This window comes from Dufourea novaeangliae, unplaced genomic scaffold, assembly GCF_001272555.1.
Source record: "Dufourea novaeangliae isolate 0120121106 unplaced genomic scaffold, ASM127255v1 scaffold48, whole genome shotgun sequence".
Classification (NCBI taxonomy): Eukaryota; Metazoa; Arthropoda; class Insecta; order Hymenoptera; family Halictidae; genus Dufourea; species Dufourea novaeangliae.
In genome coordinates this window covers 1,802,761-1,824,221 of record NW_015373938.1, presented here as the reverse complement: position 1 = coordinate 1,824,221, position 21,461 = coordinate 1,802,761, and the positions used below count along the sequence as shown (strand labels likewise).

At 36.0% G+C, this 21,461-nt stretch overlaps 2 protein-coding genes across 2 annotated transcripts; one reads left to right on the top strand and one right to left on the bottom strand.

Moving 5' to 3' along the window:
• The first annotated feature begins 538 nt into the window (after nt 1-538).
• LOC107185583 (vacuolar protein sorting-associated protein 52 homolog) lies at nt 539-4,842 on the top strand. Its single transcript, XM_015573297.1, has 9 exons — nt 539-876; nt 2,340-2,515; nt 2,590-2,974; nt 3,048-3,230; nt 3,355-3,480; nt 3,571-3,755; nt 3,827-3,911; nt 3,979-4,182; nt 4,381-4,842. The coding sequence occupies exons 1-9, from the start codon at nt 643-645 to the stop codon at nt 4,804-4,806; spliced, it is 2,004 nt and encodes a 667-aa protein (XP_015428783.1). The 5' UTR covers nt 539-642; the 3' UTR covers nt 4,807-4,842.
• A 3,262-nt stretch (nt 4,843-8,104) lies between these two features.
• Nucleotides 8,105-21,147, bottom strand: LOC107185517. The gene is made up of 9 exons (XM_015573211.1): nt 21,070-21,147; nt 20,856-20,984; nt 16,706-18,318; nt 15,448-16,023; nt 13,607-13,733; nt 12,900-13,037; nt 11,831-12,032; nt 10,264-10,491; nt 8,105-8,193 (listed from the first exon to the last, which is right to left on the bottom strand). The coding sequence occupies exons 1-9, from the start codon at nt 21,145-21,147 to the stop codon at nt 8,105-8,107; spliced, it is 3,180 nt and encodes a 1,059-aa protein (XP_015428697.1).
• Nucleotides 21,148-21,461: the final 314 nt, after the last annotated feature.

Genomic DNA, 21,461 nt, shown 5'->3' with positions numbered 1-21,461 from the left:
CTATTCGTGTTTGTAAAAATCAGTAGAAAAAACAAGAAATTCTAAAAGAATGATTTGCTAGGTAACATGTAGATTATAATTTATAATCATTAATTTATTCATTATTCTTCACTTTATACGATATAACTAGAATTTTTGTTTCGATGTCGTTAATATAAAATATACAGATTAAGTGTCGCGTGTAAAGAACTGTTAGGTTTCTCCACCAATCAGAAACAATCACGAATCACTGTGAAAAATTACCGTGATTGGTAACGAACGTGATCGAATCACGAGTGATTCACAAGTAGCAGTTCACGCCATCTCTAATACCTAGTCGGTGTTATAACGTTGAGGACGCAACAATCAGAGGTTTTTAAGGTGTCGATAATACATCATTTTTAGAGCCACGAAATCCCGTAAGATGTTAGCACAGATGAATTCTCGTCCGTGTCGCACTAAGAAATACGTTGAATATCTTGTCTATTCTATATCTTGTCCGTAACACTGTCATCATAAAATCGTGCAAAATCGTGTTTATGGCAATCTGACAGATGGAAACAGATGGAAGTGTCGTACGATGATACAAAAGATAGGGCCTGTCAGTAGAGTATAAAAATTAGTTATATTAAATTACTTTGGTCAGAGAAACTTGTAGGCACAATGTCAGGTGAAACTGATATTTTCGACGATAACGAAAGTCAATTGCCTCAAGACCTCGGAGATGATGTTGTTCAGGAGGTTCTCAAAACTGGCACCGATCTACGCCAATATTCCAGGCAAATTGAAAAAGAACTAAAGGAAGTCGAAAATAAATCCATCCAGGATTATATCAAGGAAAGCGAGAATATAGCGAGTCTTCATAATCAAATTGCTGCATGTGACAATATTTTAGAGGTTAGACACACACTAGTGGAATATTAACATCATCGTTCTGCTTCCTTATTGAAAAATATTTTACATAGAAAGTACCCAGCTTATCCTCCCATTATGATGTATTCTTACTGAATAACAGTGCATCAACCCCCTGTTATTATATTTATTTATGCCTATAATATACAAGGTGCAATAACTATGTCCACTTTGAATATTGCCGTTATTTGTAATAATATGAAAAATGTGATATACAAAACTTACACTGTATAGAGGGAGGCATATTGTGACACAAACATTTTCTGCGTGGGTGAAGGCACAGAGATGATTTCAAGGGCATCTCTATTTTTTTTAATGAAATGCTATGGTTTTTTTATCGCGATGTGATAGCTGGTGTTGAGACGACTTCAACAAGTTATTATTGAAGGTCATGCAAGGTCAAACGTGGTTGTAAAATAAACTTTCTTACATTACAGGAGATGCTCGAAGAGGTGACCGTTTGCGTCAATGCAAAGTTGCAATCCTCGTATCGCTGCATCACGTGCATGTCTTATCGTTTCTCAACTTGTTCTAGCACATGCTGTATTATTTCATAAGGGACTTTATTAGAAAATGTTCTAATAAAGTTCAATTCTTGGCCACCTCGTTCTCCAGATTTAATCCCATTAGAGTTTTTTCTCTGGGGAGCAATGAAAAATGCTGTTTATCAAGAAGTACCTACTACACCAGAAAATATGAAACAACCAATAATTGCAGCATGTGATACAATAAGTTCAGAAACGATAAGACGTGCACGTGATGTAGCGATACGAAGATTGCAACTTTGCATTGACGCAAACGGTCACCACTTCGAGCATCTCCTGTAATGTAAGAAAGTTTATTTTACTACCACATTTGACCTTGCATGACCTTCAATGATAGCACGCTGAAGTCATATCAACGCCGGCTATCACATCGCGATAAAAAAAACATGATATTCCATTAAAAAAAATAAAGGTAACGAAATTTCCTCTATGTCTTCACCCACACAGGAAATGTTTGTGTCACAATATGCCCCCCTCTATATCGTGTAAGTTTTATATATAACATTTTTTCATATTATTACAAATAACGACAATATTGAAAGTGGACATAGTTATTGCCCAACCCTGTATATACAATAATTATTATCTGGTAGTATGTACTTTGTGTGTGAGGCAGTAAATAAAATCATTTGAAAGAAAAGGATTTGTAGAGCTATTGACTTCGAGTATGTAGTAATTTAACTTTCTATGACAGTGTAATTTTATTGAAAGAAGTATACTTTTATAATATATGATTTTTTTACCTCAGTATATAAATTTTGCTCGTACCTTGAGTATTCACACTTAATATTTTACAGACAATATCAGGGGGAAAAGTTGGGTGATTCCTTTAGTAGTCTTATCTAATGTACGGTCTATATAATATTAGAAAAGCTATTTAAAAACGTATATGTTTTTCTATAGAAAATGGAATCAATGTTAATGAGTTTTCAACTGGACTTAGGTAGTATAAGTTCGGAGATACTTTATCTTCAACGTAAATCTGTGGCAATGAGCCAACAGTTATCGAATAGACAAATAATTAGATGTCCCCTTAGCCAGTTTATCGAAGACATGACAGTGTCAGAGGCGCTTATTGCGTAAGAATGAGATTTTAGAAGTACTTAAGAAGTTAATATCTATAAGTAAATTGACGAATCATTTATATTTCCAGTGGAATTATGGATTGTCCTGTAACAGAAAAGGAATTTTTAACCCAGCTGCAGACGTTGAATCACAAAATCAATTTCGTGAAGGAACAAACTTTTAAAGAAGCCAAGTCTTGTTTAGACGTGAAAGATATACTAGAGAAATTGAAAGTGAAGGCAATGGCAAAAATTAGAACATATTTGTTGGAACAGATTTACAAGTTCAGGAAACCCATGACGAATTATCAAGTGCCCCAGAATAATATGTTGAAATATAAATTCTTCTTTGAGTTTATTTTGGCAAACGAAAGGAATGTGGCAGAAGAAATTTGTGGGGAATATGTTAGCACAATGAGTAAAATATATTACTCTTATTTTAAATCGTATTCTTCAAGGTTAATGAAATTACAGGTACAATATAAAGAATTTAGAAGTTGACTGTAGACAATATTTAAGTTTGCTCAAGATTTGTTGAATTGTACAGTTTGAGGAAGGAGCTTCGAAAGATGATCTGATGGGAGTGGAAGATACTGTAGGAAGGGGTATTTTCCATAAGACTACATTAAAGCATAGAGGTACTGTATTTTCTATAGGAAATAGAGGCGATGTTTTAACTTCACAGTTGGAAGCACCTATTATTGTACCTCATACTGCATCTAAAACAAGAGTGAGTTATTTTATTATTGTAAATACAGAAATAACATAATCGTATATAGCAACATTCTTTATTCGTAACTCTTCTGTAATTTTTAATGGCCTACACGTATAATGGATACATGTTACGTCCACAGTATCATTACGAAGCCTTGTTTAGAAGTGAACAATACGCCCTTGTAGATAATGCCTGTCGGGAATATTTATTTTTAACGGAATTCTTTAAAGTACGCGGTGCACAAACAATGGATATTTTCAACCAGGTAAAATTACGCAACGTGTATTGAGTGTAATTTTTACAATGATAATAAATCGATTTCATAAACACATACATAAGTTTATATAATATGCAGGTAATGGGAAAGACATTAAATTTAATGGTGAAGAACCTGCAATCTTTTGTGGATGATTGCTACGATACCATTGCTTTATTCCTTTGCTTGCACTTGGTAATGCGTTATCAATTAACTTGCCATAAAAGAGCCGTACCAGCTTTGGATAAATACTGGGACAACATGACTTCAGTAATTTGGCCTAGGTATCCATAGTGTTACTAATGATATTATTATGGTACATTTTCTTACTTCATTTACTATGTGGATATTATAGATTCGAGTGTGTCTTTCAAATGAATATTCAAAGTATAAAAGATATTGACCCATTGAAACTCAGTAAAGAAACTGGTCCTCATTATGTAAGTTCAAACTGCTTTGTTTAAAGAGGTGTGAACATTGAAACATAAGTATCAAATTTATTTACAGATTACACGAAGGTATGCTGAGTTTAGCGCTGCAATGATCAGTGTAGTCGAAGGATTCCCTTGTGAAGGTGCAATACAGTTACTAGCCGAGCTAAGAGAAGCTGTTCAGTGCTTTTTACTACGAATGGCAACCATATTTCCTAACAGAATTGAGCAATTAGTTTTTCTTATCAATAACTACGATTTAGTTCTCGGTGTACTAATGGTAATGTATAATACTTTTACTTAGATCCATCTTTCTTTTTTATTGAAACATAAACATAGCGACAGAATATTTAACGATGAATGTAATAGATGCAATCCAAGCTCCTAAAAGCAATAAAGTTTTACCTACCTCTGTTTACAAATATGCTACCGGAATCAAGTATCGTGTTTATAAATATATTAATTTTCATTTCTCCAGGAAAGAACACGAGACAATTCAAAAGAAGCAGAGAGTTTCCGGGAACAATTAAACGCACGTTCCGCAGAATACGTTGAAGAAGTTTTAACTCCATATTTTGGTGGTATAATACAATTAGTTAAGGAGTCAGAGGTATTGATAGAAAAAGGTCAGGCAGATGATTTGAAAAGACAAGAAGGAAAAGCATTGGCCCTTGTGCAATCCTTCACGAATAATTGGAAACGGGCATTAGAGGAAATTAATCGAGAAGTAATAAAATCCTTCCCTAGCCTGGTGCTTGGGACCGCTTTGGTGCAACGTGCAATGACGCAATTAGTGCAATATTATCATAGACTTCATAAAATCTTACCGCCAAATGCGCGGACACAGTTGACGAATATTCATCACATAATGGTGGAAATTAAGAAATACAAAGCGAATTATTAATAACTCGAACGAGATTGGTTATTTCAAAACCCAAGACAGTGCAAATATGAAAAACCAATTGAATCCACTATTAAATCTTGTTGGGTCAAGATATAGTCTAAATATTATATATTTAAAATTACTTTTTAAACGAATTAAAGATAATTTTATGAAAACTGTAATTGTACAACTGATTGATCTCCTATTTAAAAAAAGAACATATAATTTAGATGAACCAGTATGTAGTATATTCATCACAGATTTCCTATATCGATGGAAGTTTAACCTTTAGAGGATGGACAGGTGTTTTCATGACTTTTTAGTTCTTCGAGTTGCAGTATTTATATATTTGTTATAGTGTTGTACTACGAAGAATAAGCGACTCCCTTTGGAGCCTAAAATAGGCTTCCCATTCTTTAAAGGTTAATCTAAATCAGGGTTTCCCAAACTGTGTTCCGCTGAACCTGAATAGGTGTTCCGCGACAATTTGGAAAGGTTTTATCATCAAAGTCATTAAGTGCTTTATTTATTCATATTTTTATGTTTATACTATATAATAGTTTTATATTTAAAAATAATTACTAAATAAAGAATGTGTTTTAATAACATTTGTTTTTAATTTTTACTAGTAGGAATTACCCAATCTAAAAAATGAGCTAAGTGTTCCGTTAAAATTTCCGGGTTTGCAGTGTTCCATTGCAGAAAAAGTTTGGGAAACCCTGATCTAAATAAATAAATGTGTTAGAAATATTTTGTCTTGTGAAAATTATAAAGATTTTGCATATGCTTGCCAGGTAATTGATTGTTTGAAAACAAAAGAGTACATACATATATCCAATCATTGCTTTATGAATGTTAATACTGATTGAATGTCGAATATCGAAAGAACTCTTCTAAACCTGTCCGACTTTTGCCGATTTAACCCGCATGTGTCAGGGCAGCCAGAGCCCGTGACGATTAGACTGATCTGACGATTGCTGACGATCAAGCATTGAGTTTCCCGACTCGATGAAGCTTCACGACACGATCAAAGCTACCCGACATTCGTATGTTTTTGGTACACGCCCGAAATCGCCGGATTTTACCGACCCGAGTCCGAAATGTCAGGTATCCGCACCACCCCAGCGCTCAAATGTTCTTGAAGGTAAAGTAAAAGTAAAATTTAACTCAAACAGATCAAGTCCTTAACCCTCATTTTCTCAACTTAATTTGTCCCACTGTCAAATTAACGTAGTGTTAAAAAATTAATATAATGAACAGATGAATAGTTAAAGTTGCAAATTCGTTAAAAATGTCAATATATTGTTTCTGCCAACAACTCGTAGTTCCCACTTTAATGTACAATTTTTAAATAACACGACTATTTTTTTTCTCATTTTACTTACCTAAATAATGACAAAAAGGGAATAAAAATTTATGAAAAACATACTGTACATTTATTTATAAAATAATACACGCTCCAATAATACTAAACATGATATTATTGCATTATCAATCTATGCAATAATAATTCATTTTTCGCAATTGCGTGGTCGGTAACATGCGAATGAGTATACGTCTACGTTACAAAAGCTACAGTTAAGCCGAATAAAAAATATTGCCTAATTAATGTTTTGCAAGAAAATTTTATCGATCATAGTTTCTATTTACGATTTTCGTATATTTGAACTATGTACATTGTAGCTGGTATCTTGTTATTATTTATGAATAACCATTGAACCAGATAAGTTTGATCAGATTTCGCGAACAACTCGTACCCATCACTGACAAAAATACCAAAAAAAATTCTTGCTTATGAAATGATTCTTCTTTCGGCTAAACTGTAATACTTCTACATGAACACCACATAATATTTTCCATTATCCTTTCCCCGTTTAATTTTGCAACATTTATGGCAAATCGTGTTTGTTGAACTTGGTGTCGCAGCTTCTTTTTATAAATATGTGAATTGTTTAAAAGGTAATAATTTTTACATAAAATATGGAATAAGCTTTTCAGTAATACTGTGAAGATGAAGAAACATTAGTATTAAAAAAATTTTCGGTTTCATTTGATCTACCCTCCAGATCACACTTTTCGATTTTATAGAAAAATAAAATTCTCGACAAACATACAAAAAAGAACAGATGACAATCTTACAAGGGAAGGCACGGAAGTGTTCCCCTCCGATTTTGATGAAACTTCGTATGTCTGTTAAGCAGTCAAAAATAGGGGATACGAATTTTTTTTTCGGCTGTGACGCGACTTTAAGGGGTGAAACCATTCCTCGAAGTTTTGATCCGAAAATACTATCTCGAAAACTAGAGGAGATACATGAAAACTTCTAATGGACGAGGTTTGCGGTTTTTTTATGTAGAATAATATGGTGCTAACAAATTATCCAGAATATAATTTGTTTATAACAAAAAAATTTCGGATCGAAACTTCGAGGAGTGGTTTTACCCCTTAAAGACGCGTCACAGCCGATAAAAAAAATACGTATCCCTTATTTTTGACTGCTTAGCAGCATATGAAGTTTCATAAAAATCGGAAGGGGAGACTTCCGTGGCTTCCCTTGTTAGATTTACGAAACGTTTAATGACTTCAAACCGATAACACTAAATACTTTTCAATTACAGTCAATAAATTTACGTTTCGTCCTTTTCGAAGCTTCGCCATCTTGTATTAGTTTTAATTTAGTGTAAGATTAACGTTTCTTAACTATGCACTTACACTACCATTCAGAAGTATCTGGACACTTGCTTGCTTCTGGAAGAATATAATATTAATTTTCGGCAAACCGATGCTGGGCCACATCTGTCTCCGTCGTTGTATTTTCAATGTAACGATACTAATTACAGTGCAAAATGTGTAAATTGTATTTATATAAATGTATCCTCTTAATAAAATGTTTAATTCCCAGATAGCACATGACGCTTTAAAGACGGCTTAAAGGCGCCTTAAACCTAAAATAACCGTAAAATGGACGTCTTCAAGGCGTCATGTGCTATCTATGTAAGGTACATAATGTTTTTTCAAACACATTCTACTTTTTAATGCATTCAGAATATGCCATAATACTGAGAGTTTCAAAGGTTAGGGCCAACCTTGCTTCCAGAAGTAACTGCAATCAAATAGTATATGTTATCAGCATGTCTGAATGAATGTTCTGCGAGCAGTTGCGTGATTTAACAGAAACATTTCGCACAAACATTTGAATCGACAAATTAAACGAAGTTGGAGAATGAATCAGAGAGCTGAGTGAATATTCCGTGGTCGGTCTGCGACTCGAGATATCTCGATTCCTCCAGGCACAGTGCTCGACCGTTCGCCCGCGCGTTTACAGCACACCGTCGATTGCGTGTAAAACTCCGTTTGTCGCTGGAACATTATGCGTTACGACATTCGCCTCGTTCACTCGGACTCGACCTGGAACACGATAGGATCGAAATATTTTACTATTCTCACGTTGCAAAATACTCGTTCGAAGAATGTTCTTTCGTAACGGGTTATTAGTTTAAATACTTTAAACGAAGGCAAGAAATTTACGGGGTACATCTACAGGGTGCCCTGTAGTAAGTGGTGCAAGGAAAATGGTGGTGATTCTACGTGAAAAAATAAAATTTTTTCGTATCTCATTTCAGTCTCGTAATAATTGAGTTTGAATTTTGACCCAGTACGTCTGCACTGAAATCAGTCAAAGACTAGTGGGGTGCAGTGAGGTTAGGGGAACGCTTATAGCTTGACATAGATGGCGACACGTGTCGACAATGAATCGAACCATCGGTCTGGCACGATTTTCACATGTTAAACTGTTTCAACCGGTATTTACATACTTTTTTATTTTCTTGACGTTTTCTTGAAGAGACGGGAGGAATATGCATAATATTGGTTGGAGTATTGATCTATGAAACATGTTTGAACATTGGGCCTACTTTAGCGGAGAAATGATCACGTGACAAGCGTTCCTCTTCAGTCACTGTACTGCGGGGCGCCTAAAACTTCGGTGCAGACGTACTTGGTCAACATTCAAACACTATTATTTTAAAAACAAAACGAGTTACGATAAAATTTTATTTTATATTTTCAACTTATTTTTTCCATGTAGAATCACTGTCTTGACGCTTCTGCCACTAAGTACATGCTGCATAATTGCTACCATTGAATCGGATATACAAGGTGTTTCATAATATGTGGAATATACATGTTTCATAATAAATATGGGCATTATCCGATTTAGCTTCCGTATTTTTGTCATTGTTGAGCTCTAACACTTCTTAATATCTAACTTAATTATTATAAGGAATTTTATATTGTAATGTTTGTACATAATGTCCGTCACTTTTTAATGGAATTTTTCAACAAAAATTGAAAAACATAATGAGTCAGAGATTTTTGACTTGCATTTACGTCGAAGTTAACTATTTTAAATACTTTTTGTAATTTGAAAACAATTAACATTAACAAAATATTAGCTATAAATTGAAATAAATATTGCTTTTGTTTCAAACTTGAATGTTAGTTAAACTGTACAATACTAATAAAATAATAATTATAAATTCATCATTAAATATTAATTCTACATCGAAATAAACATTTATAAATAAATTTTGCACGATTTAATTTTTCGCGATTATCGATCATTGCTGGGAGTTTGAGAAGAATCGGTAATAACGGTGTCAAATGCTTACGCGATTTCACGTAGCGTGGCTCGAAAGGGAGCGTTAATTACCACTGCTTGACGAGCAAATGGGTCATTAGGACGGAGATTTTTCAAGATTCGCGTGTTAATAGTTACTTCTTATGAAAAGGAAATTCTTCTTTGCAGTTGCCTCGCACTTTTCTCCGAACTGACACAGTTTGGAGATATAATGAAAAAACATTATCATTGAATTACTTAATCACTTTTATATTTCTAATACAAGACAGACCGTATTCAGCATAAAATAATAATTTTTTTATAAACAATAATTTTTTATACCATTACTCGCGGGACACCCTGTATACACAGGGTTTTATACATATGTACGTTCAACCTTCACCTAATTCACCATTTGTAAGGTTATGTTTCACATGTTCAGCAGAATTTTTCTTGCCGAACCTCGCCCTTTAGACCTTTATTCAAAGTTCAACTATTTCCCTTCAATCACTTCTCCTTTTACTGGTTTCTTTATTTCGTTGTAAGTTTTATTATGTAATAAGAACTGTAATAATGACGAATTACTATTATTAGGCTGAACATTGCAGAAATATGTCTACGCCTATGTGAAGAATTCCCCTAACTTCGCTATAATTCGTAGAGACACCTACAACAGCTTCAGTGCAGATGTACTCGATCGAAAATGAAATTTAGTTATCTCGTAAACGAACCAAGTTTTGACAAAATTTTATTCTGTTTTCGACTCAATTTTTTTCACATAAAATCTCGTTATCCGTTCAATTGTACCACTACATATGCGACACCCTGTATATTTTTACAAATAAAGGAATTGTGCTTACCTGCATTTTTATGAATATGTACAGGCGATTGTGGGCGAAGCGTGTCCTTTTGTAAGTAATACCTCATACCCGCTGTGTAGAGGGTCGATGGTATAATGTGTTTCGAAATAATCGTCTTCGCCGCTTCCGGTCCGTCTTCTTCCGTCCAGATCGGTCCTTCGCCATCTTTCGAAGTTGCTGCATCGAAAGCGGAATCCGTCGGTGCGAAGATGGTGAACGTTTTCGGCCCTGGAAAATTATATTCAACTACATATGTCTTCTAAGTCTACTATCTGTTCCAGATGAAAGTAGATTAAAAGTATTCGTTGAAAAAATAATCTACAATATATTTTCACTAAAAGACGAACTTTTGCAAACTCCATTCGATTATTGTGCTATTAAGTAAAAGAAGAAAGAAATTTAGTGAAATATATTCAGATAACACATGACGCCTTAAAGGCGCCTATTTTAGGTCTAAGGCGTCTGTAAGCCGTCTTCGAGGCGTCATGTGCTATCTAGGTATTGTCATATTTCAAGGTATAAAAACATTTAATAAGAATTTTCTGTTTAGAAGAATGAAAGAGACGAGCTTATTGCAAATAGGCACGCTTCTGTCCCGCGAAAAATGGACCAATGGGAGCTTCGTCGCGTGATATGATGTGTCGCCATTGTTGTTTTGATGTACTCATCTTTTTAATCGATTAGTGCATACAGGACACAGATTTTGTATGCTTATTATGCTCGATTTCTCGTATTATACAGGGTGTCCCATTTAAATCGACCCTCTCAAATATCTCCGAAATTATTGATATTAAAAAATGTTTCACATAGAAGTTAAATGGTATCACGGGATATACTCTCTGATGTACCTTTTTTTATGTAGATGCGTAGAGGTCATATGAAGGTCAACTATGTTTTTTTTTAACGAAATCGTATATTTTTTAATACAATATTTGATGCCACTCGTTATTCTCTACATAAAGTACTAAATCACTTACGGCGAATTAATACATTAAAATATATACGATTCCATAAAAAAAACAAAGTTGACCTTCATATGACCTTTACGCATGCACATAGAAAAAAGTTACTTGAGAAAGTATGCCCCTGATACCATTTAAATTTCATCTGAGACATTTTTTAATATCGTCAATAGTTTCGGAGATATTCAAGTGGGTCGATTTAAATGGAACATTCTGTATATAGTCGGTGGACAAGATACATACAGTGAACTCGTAAAATCAACCCCCTGAAAAAAGATACCGTTAATGAGTTATAAGATCCAACTATACCACACATTGATTAATTCTAGTTTAGGGTTCAAATTTCTGTACAAAGAACCAGGGAAAACGTGAAAAAGGAGTTTATGGTTTACTGAATAAAAGTTTTACAAGTTCACTATGTCTTGTCAATTGTTTATAAGTCCCTGGAGAACATATAGCAAACACTAGATACAGTATAACAATAAATATTATCTAAAAATGAAAAACATAATGTACCAAAAAGGGCAAACTGGAGATTGCGTTAAAAATTATTATTTAAAGATTATATGTTGTTTTTCAAATTAATTTCAGTAATAATTTTTTACCTGACAAAGTGTCTTGTAGCCCGGAAATGTAAAGCATTTTCAAGAAAGTGGTAAACCTTCTTTCGCGGTCAGCTTGCAAGGTTTGTACCAAATCTCCAACCGGAAGTGGAAACATCACCCTGTCGACAGCGTGCGCGACACCTTGCGGGATTTCGATGTCGCGTTTATTGGGCGCCACTTTCGCTCCGTTTATCGTTGTTATCTGCTTGTATAAATGGAAATAGAAAGAACCACATAACAGGCAAGGTAATTACCATTCCTTCATAATTAGTCTAATTAATTTATACTGGGTGTCCCATCTAACGTGACTACTCGAAATATCTCTACGCTAATTAATCATACGAGGAAATACTAGAGGGAAGAGTTTTTTAAGGTTAATGGGGCTCAATTAGCCCAATATCAGATGTTTTTTTAGATCTCAAGACAATTATTCTTTTTATACATTTTTTATTACACGTAGCAGACCCCAGGATAAAGTCAGCATCAGATGTGACATACATTCGACAAAATTTTCATTTTTTTACTTTCTTGTCCAAATGTGCGCTATGTAAAAAAAAAATCCATCAACTATGGGGAATCGATCTGTTTTACCATATAAGAGGATCAAACGACTCTTTTCCTTAAAAACGTTCAATATCATACATTATTTACGAGTGAACGGAATGTTCCTATTGCGTTCTAGAAGGTCAAAAAACTGGATCAACAAGAAACAGCGTATATCGATAATGGCACGATCAAATATACAGTGTCGATCGTGTGACTCATTGCTTCGAAATTTCGCGTGGATACGTCGAAGCAATTACATACTTACATAATTGCATAAGGTCAGCGAACCAATTAACTAATAATGAGATGACAGCTCGGATCACGAGATTTCTATGTAACTTCAAGCTATTATTATTATTAAATTACTTCTATGCGTTCTGACGAATATGTCAGTTCTGTTCTTCCGCACTTTTACTTTACGCAATCATATTGACTTTTCTGTCAGTCGAACTCAACTTATCCATTAACGAAAGTGGTAGGTCTTCCCAGCTACGCTCTATATACGATATCAATTTTAATATACCTTCACGTCGTTCCACTCGTGATCGTGCATCGCGTATTCGTTCACCCTAAGTTGCGTCCCGGCCAAGCTGACGCCGGTCATCTCGTCTTGCAAAGTGTCGATCCTGAAGGCTCCAGGTATTACATGATGCAGAAGGAGCTGCATAAAAAATTGCATTATTTTGTAATATTTAACATTAACTATTTAACCGTATTAATAGGTTAAAACGGGCAAAGCCAAATTTTGTCAAATGCCTGTTATGAAGTTATAGGCAGGAAATTGACACCAATACAGGGTGAATCACGAATCGTGATCAGTAGAGATTACTCTGTTATTAGCAGTCCGATCGAAAATGTTTTTATCAGGTATAGCATGGTTTCAAGAGAGCTTTAACGTGATTATAGCAAATTTTTTTCCAACTCTTTTTTTCCTTGATTTTTTAAGGTCACCTTCAATTTTTTGCAAATACATTTATAATTTTTTTACGCAGGATTTCAAGACGAATTCGAGTAATCACGATTCGTAATCCACCCTATATATGCAGCAAATTGGCTTGTGCAAACCGTTGTTCAGGTTTTTGCATTCAATTTGACATAATTCAATCATCACATTATTGTCAAAAAATATATGCCAAAATATCTAGTTATATTTCAAAGTGGCATAGGCGGCAAAAGGGATCGAATGCAGTGGATAATCAACGTGTTAACAAAAAAATTCATTCGACCTACCCCGCTAAGAAGTCGTGGATTATCTCTGAATTTCTGTTCCGCCTTTTCGGGACCACCGAGCTGCACCAATAGCGTTCTGAAGGCTTTGTCTGTCGGGACGAATATCGTGTAGTTTTTTTTTAGGGACCTGTAACATCACAGACGACGGCATACATTAATTGTATTTCGGAACTATTTGAAAGTTCGTAATACATGAAACAGAACGCGTCCTTTTCAATCACTGTGGTAATTACCATCCGGTTGTACGTCAATGGACAGAAAGTGAAACCGTTATGCTTCTTTGATTCCTAATTGGAGGAAGTGTTTAGTTTTTGCTCTAATTAACACGTCTACGATTTTTTAAACTAATTTTATATTAGGCAAGCTTGGTAAAAAAAAAAATGATGGGGATATTATTGACGCTATTAAAGTCTTGGGGATAGTGGTTGCGCGCGAAATTTGAATTGCTTCTTCAATAGTACTGACTTAATGTGATATTTACATAATATTGTTAATTGCAATTGACGGTATTAATTATTATAATTAGGAACGTTAATTATTAATATTATTAATATTATATAATTACATAGAAAGAAGAATTGTTACTTGTTGCTTGACAGAAAATGCTCCTCATTGTGATATAATGTAATATTAACATTATGATTATTAATTATAAGTGTCACAATGCTCAACCAAAAACATTCATTTCGTTTTAACAAGGATGGGAAAAGATGAAGAGATTTACCAAACCTCCTGAAAATGATGTTTTTCTATTTCAATTTGTTTCTATTCACCACACTTAATAACTTTTGTTATTTAAAAATCGAATAATTATGTTCAACAATTTCAAAAAACCTACAAGTAGTATATCACTCTCTTATTAAAAAAATACAAATTCTATATTTCTAAAATTTTATTTTTTTGATAAATAAAAGTGAATAAAATTTTATTATTCGAACGAAAGATACCAAACCTTGGAAAGAACTGATCTTTATACCCTGGAGCAAACAGTGTTTATCGGGACAAGGTGAACACCTGGTTCGTTACCAACCAATAAATTGAACCCAATAAGACATCATCCAACGCCATCCCATTGTTTCCATTGGTAATCGACTGTTCAATGGAGTCCAATTAAACGCGCAACTAGATTCATCAACATGATACGCAACGTCGATTGACATATAAATCGCGCACAGTGTATATATAATTGATGAATTATATAGGGCAATTAAGAGGATAGCCGATAATTACCAGACGCGCAATCACGTCGGTTTTGTAACGCAAAAAGATTCGTCGGTAACGAGCAGAAGGGCATATCATTGTTTTAGACAAAGAGGTGGCCGATGTCGAAACCATCGTCGGATGGTTTTATCCGTGGGAACATTTTTCCAATGAATGTTGCATGACTAAAACCAACCGGTGGGAAGTTACCGAGCAACCGTCGTGTGAAGAACGAAATTTTAGCCGGCGGAAGTGTATCGGGAGCGACATTCAGCTGCCATAAGTGTATCAAGAACACCATTTAATGGTTCCAAATGCGTCAAGAATTAAATTTAATCGTCATAGGACACCCTGCATATTAACACATTCACCGCCCGTTAGTCAGTGTCCGGCGGCTGATTTTCCATCTACGATGTGCCGGTCACCGGTGACCGGCGGATAAATGTTTCGTCTACGATGTACCGATGACCGACAGAGTACTTTTTCTTCCCCGGTAACCGTTGTGGAACTTTACGTTCACCCAATGACGGTCACCGGTGACCGTAATGCGATACAAGTTCAAATATCTGACTTGGAACAGGCTCCGTGGTGATCATAGTTAAGTGATTCGTATGAAATAAATAAAATGGAGAAACTCTGACCAGTGGTGCTCACCTGTTTCGTTCAACACCGTATCAAGCCCCGACTGTCTCAAGTATTTGGTCATCGCGAATAGTCCCTCCCGTCTCAGGAACAACGTGAGGCTGTCTTGGGCCGTTTGACTATTCGTCGACAGTAATTCCGTGGTGGATGAAGGAACGGTGGACCTTTCGAAGCTATCTTGGTAAATGATATTCTCGTTATGTAAGGTGGTCACCGGCTTGCCGGTCGTAGAAATCGGCTTCGACGTCGGGGAAGTTTCACTGGATGGGTTGAAGTGAATGTACGAATTGGTAGAATGATGCGGGAAAGTCGTCTGGAACAGCGTGGTCGGTGTTGTTGTGATGATCTCGTTCACCGGGGCCATGGTCGGGATGAAGTGGCTACGGGTGACAGTCGGATATTTCGCTGTCACACGGCTCTCATGGTCCAACGTGGACAGTCTCGGCGTGGTGTTCACCGTGCTTACGGAGTTGAACACGTGACTGGCGACGCTAGACGCAGAGGACAGGTATTTGTCGGTGGTGGACACTGAATTTGGGGAGATGGTCACCTGGGGGAAGTACTCCGTGGGTTTGCTGCAATAATGGAGCATCTTCTGTAGCATGTCTGGTTATTTCGTGAGTGAAATGTTTTAGGTTATGCTCTTTATATCCGAATGTACTACTGCGAAGGTTTTCGAAAAGTTTGAGGTTATGTTTAATTATATCCTAAACAGGTTATTCATTGCACAGTACATGGGTTACTTCAAGAGTGAAATATTTAGGTTATGTTCTTTATATCCTAATATACTATTGCGCAGGTTTTCGAGGAGTTTGAGGTTATGTTCAGTTATATCCTAGACAACTCATCCGTTGGACTATATATGGTGGTTTTATAAAATAAATAGAAAATCTTGAACTGTCCCTGTACTTATTGTCAGTGCTATACGGGGTGTTCTATAACAGGTGTCAGAAATGTTAAGGGGTGAGTCTACGTGCGCTCACATTAGCCTAACCCGTCGCGTCAGATGTTTTTCATCCGTATTTTGACACTTAATAACTCGAAAACGAACCCTTTAACGCAATTTCGTCATTCTTGATTTTCCCCTTAATTTATCGTGAAGAATCGTTTCGTAAAATTTCTGACATCTGTTATCGATCATCCTGTATATTAGCTACAACATCAAAGTTTGAATTTCACAAGCGAAAAAGTTTAAAATACATTAGTCAATGGACCAAAATACCGTAAAATTAATTTTATCACGCAGTAATCATTTACCTCTCAGTGTATCTCGATGAAACGGACGTAGATCTGACAGTGGTAGGCCTGAAAGTGGTAGGGCCGCTACTCGGATAGGTGACAGTACTCTGCCTGGTCGAAGAGGAATCATCGAGACTTGACCTAAGATTCTGGCTCGAAGTGACTGGATTGGTTGAGCTCGGTGGCAGCTTCAGTTCACCTTTCTTGATCCTCTCCACGATCGAGTCAACATCGGTTCCCTCTTTGTCAGCGTTCCCTTTCACGCCTTGAACCTTGTAGCTACCATCTGGTTGTTCCTCCAGGACCACAAACGTCACCTTTTTAGCCGGTAGACTCTGAATCGGTGCTTTTCCAATCTCTTCCAGTTTTCCATCGCTCTTCTGTCTGATCACCTCGAAATCCGCACCAGGTGGAAGTACACCCTTCGTCAGCTCCTCGAGGATAGCTTTCGGGGGTCTGATGGTGGTCGTCGAAGTGGCCATGGTCGATGATAAATTCGAGGGATCGGTTGGTACCACTGAGGACAGGCCACTTGGAGCGTCGATCAGTTGAATCTTCTTCCCATTAGGAAGCACGATGTCCCTGGTGCTGACGTTCCTGACATCGTCGTCAACTGACTGGGCCAGGGCCAGCTTCAGTTGCTTTAGCAGGACATCCCTTTCTGATCCCAAAGAGGACCTGCTGCTCTTAGCACTTACAGTCTTCTCTGTCGCTGGTTTCTCGGTCTGATAGATCACCTTGATCTGTGGTTTTGGTTTGCCCTGTTGAACAAATTGATTTTCTTGTTCCTGGATCAGACTCAACAGATTCTCTGGGATATTAGAGGATGAGACTTTCGTTGATTGCGTTCTGGCGGTGACTGTGGTGACGATTGGTGCTCTGGCGGTGATTGTCGTGGAAGTTGGGATGGGAGTTGTGGAATACTTCTTCTGATGAGTGGCTATAGCTTTGAGGAACAGGTCTGTTTCTGATGGGGTGATCTTCCTTGCAGTTGGTAGAGACACTAGAAGTGGGGAAGCAGTGGTGCTGACAGAGATCGTGCTGGGTGAGGTTACAGGAACAGGCGCTGGTGTTGTCGAGGTTAACCTCTGGAGCTGTTGGATCCTTAGGAGCTCCTGTTGCTTTCGTACTTCCTGTTGCTCCTGCAACAGTTGCTGCCTCTGTTTTTGTAATTGTTCTAGTTCTCGTTGCTTCTCCAGGTAGTCCTGCAGCTGCACAGTTTGCTGATCGCTGAATAGTGGCTGGGATAGGTCCTGCTGGAGGTTCTGGTATTGTTTGTTGCTACCTTGGTACTGGCTACTGAATTGCTGTTGGAATTGCTTAGGCGACTGGGACTGGAATTGAGGCTGTGAGCCTCCGAGATAATTCGCGTTACTTAGTTGTTGGGCGATTTTCTGCTGTTGTTGTTGTATCAGTTGCTGTACTTGTTGCTGTTGCTGCAGCAATTGCTGTATCTGTTGCTGTTTCGCACGGTCCACTTTGTACTTGGCTAGGGAAGAAAATGAGCTTGAGAGATCTTGCTGAGGTCTGAGGTTGCTACGGTAACGTTGCTGGTGTTGCTGGACATCGCTGAGGATCTGGGCCTGTTGGGACGCTGAAAGACGGGGTCGTGGGTCGACGGATGGCTGATTCTGAAATTCATAGATTTAACTATTAAATATAGTAATATTTTTGTAAATAGATTTTCAAATTTTGCAAAAAATTTGTTCAATTAAAAGTTCGACAATAGTTCAATTTTTCAAATAACTTTGGTAAACTAATTAACGATTGTTCTCATATTTTTTATTTTAAATGGTTCCTGAAAGTTAAAATTTTGATATTTACTGGTTTGGGGAAATGTAAATTCCTTACTATCTTTTTTAAAAATGCAAGTCTATCATTTTTTTCTGAAACTTTGTTTGTGCGACATCAAGTCTATATTCTATGATTTTTGACATTTTACAGGGTTACTTGTAGCTTCTGCTGACTATTCGTAGGTTTGTAATATTTTATTAAGTGCACAACTAAGTATTTTGCTGTTGAGATGGCATGGCCGTTTAAATTAAATTTTTGTTCCCACCCTTATGGAGAAAATGGCGTAGGATGTCAAAAAATTGTTACCTAGTTTTTATTAAACACATAATGACAAAATTTAAATTACTAAATTAACAATTATGCATTTTTAAACAATTCAAATACAAATACAAAAATGCATAATTCTATATATAAAACTAATTAAATCACTTTAATTCTAGAAAACAAAGTTAAACAAAAATATTTTAATATATTGTATTATGTAATTAATGAAAAAATGTACTATATAAAAAATACGATAAATTAAAAACTATACACTAAATACAATAGTTTGTACACTATACAAATATTTTTATTTTATTGTACATTTTCGTATAGTGTCCTACTATTTATTTTTGCTGTATTAACTATTATACAGACGACATGCGATTTAAATGAAAAGTGTAAGCAAGCAACAGCAAGGAAAAAATGTGTTGAAGCCTTCGTCCCCAGATGTTAATTGAAATTCAACGGCAAAGAAATTATTCCACGAAGACGTCGCGAAATGAAAACCGCGAGCAGTTAGACTTTCTCAAATCGGAGGAGATTGTCTCACAGCCTCGGCGGACCCCGGACTTGGGAATGGAAGGAGAACAATGCCTCGGTTAATTACGGCGATCTTAATTACTTCGGGCCGGTCTTCTCTCTTTCGAGCAATGTTAATTATTAACTCGCGATCGCGAACGACTCGTATAGCTTTTTACAATAATTATCCGATCACTGTGAACGATTCAACGTATGAGTTACGTTTTACTTAATTTCTTTATAATTAATTCATTCTGATGTTATTAATTGTGTTAATTTAAATTTGTTTATAATTAATCCGTCATAATGTTATTAATTTCGATTTCTGAATTATTCTGTCTCCTCTTAAATTTGTTTATAATTAATCGATTATAATATTAATTTCTATTTCTGACGAATTCTGTCTCCTCTTAAATTTATTTATAATTAATCCATTATGATGTTATTAGTGTTTTTAATTTATTAATGTCAGGTCTTTTATTTTACAATGACTGAAATTATAAAGGTGTTTTGTTCGAACTTTATATTGACCTTCAATTTATTATACATTTTACATTATATGTATATAATAAACCCAATATTATTGAATTTTATATTATCTTTCAATAAATTTAATTTATTAATATGAGGTCTTTTATTTTATAATGATTGAAATCATAAAGATGATTTCCCTAAAATTCTGTGGACTTTCAATTATTAATTTTTATATTACATTTTTACATTATATTTTTATATTATATATTACCCAATATTACTGAATCTTATATTATTTATTCAATAGGTAATTTCCACAGGAAGGGTACCATAAATTCTGGCCACAAAGAAGAATCATCGAAGTGCCTTCAAAGAAAAAAGTAAAAAATCGATACTTATGTAACGATCCTCGGTTAATCGATTCCGAACGACAGGCAATAAAACTTGCCGTTACAGAGATCGCGGGAGATACGTGACTAGCGGCGGTAGCAATCCCATCGATCGCATTCCGTGACGTAATTAAGCTCCGAGTCCAGTCCCTAGGATCGTTGGCCACTGGTTTCCCACAACTGATGTGAAAAGTTGACCGTTTATTCTAGGTGCGGCTTCCTATCTCTTTCGTTTTAACGATCTACAATCTACGATATTCGCAACAACTCTCTAGCGTTCGTAAAACCGCCATCTTGGATCTCCTACGTCTGACATCGGGGGAATGTATTTAGCGATTGTTCAATATGTATCTGGTAACGATGAGACGACTCCAGTGACCAATTTCGGTAAAGGGTTAGACCACCTTGATTTTTTTGTCTGTCACATAATCTCTAGAACTCTTAGATCATCGTACTCTTCCCTTCTAACTGTCAGGTCACTTGGGTTAGCCCAAGACCTTCACATTACACGCTTCTCATCCCTAAGCCTCCTGAATACAATCTCTAGTACTTCTAGATCATCTCAAACCACCTAGACACTTGATCTCTAGCACGTATAGACCATCATACTCTTTCCTGATTATTGCCATAGCTCTTGGACACTTGATCTACCACTTTCAGATCATGATACTCTTCTTTACCCCTAACCACCTAGACAATTGGTCCCTAAACCTTCTCGACCATCATACTTTTTCCTTATTACTGTTGGAACTTCTGAACACAGGCTCTAGCAGTCCTCCACCATCAAGTACCCCCTTGTCATTACTAGGGCACCTGGAAAATCTATTGGCCCAGGTTCCTTCAAAAATATTCCTGGACTATAATGTATATTTAATTTGTATACTTTTTTACAATTTACACTGTCCCATCAAAGCCATTCATTTGCATCCTACATCTACTAACATAAGACTTATGTCCTACATCTCCTAACATAAGAGTACATCTTCTAACATAAGACCTATGCCCTACAACTCCTAACATAAGACTTATGTCCTACATCTCCTAATGTAAGACTTACACTGGTTATGACACTTAGCGTCGTTATAGACGTGTAGTATGTATATGCATAGTTTTATGATAACAACAAAATGTATAATATGCAGCATGGCAACATTGTTTTGTCTTATTGCACTTGCGAAACGTTCCTTTCCGTTGCTACCCCTGACACGCTAGTGAACGGATTGTTTTGGCGATAAGTCGAACACCAGCACTTGTTGAAGTTATGTTCCGTGTAATCAGAGATGAGAAAGCTGTGGTGCATAACTGTGTTTGTGTGACGCGGAACATCTTATAAA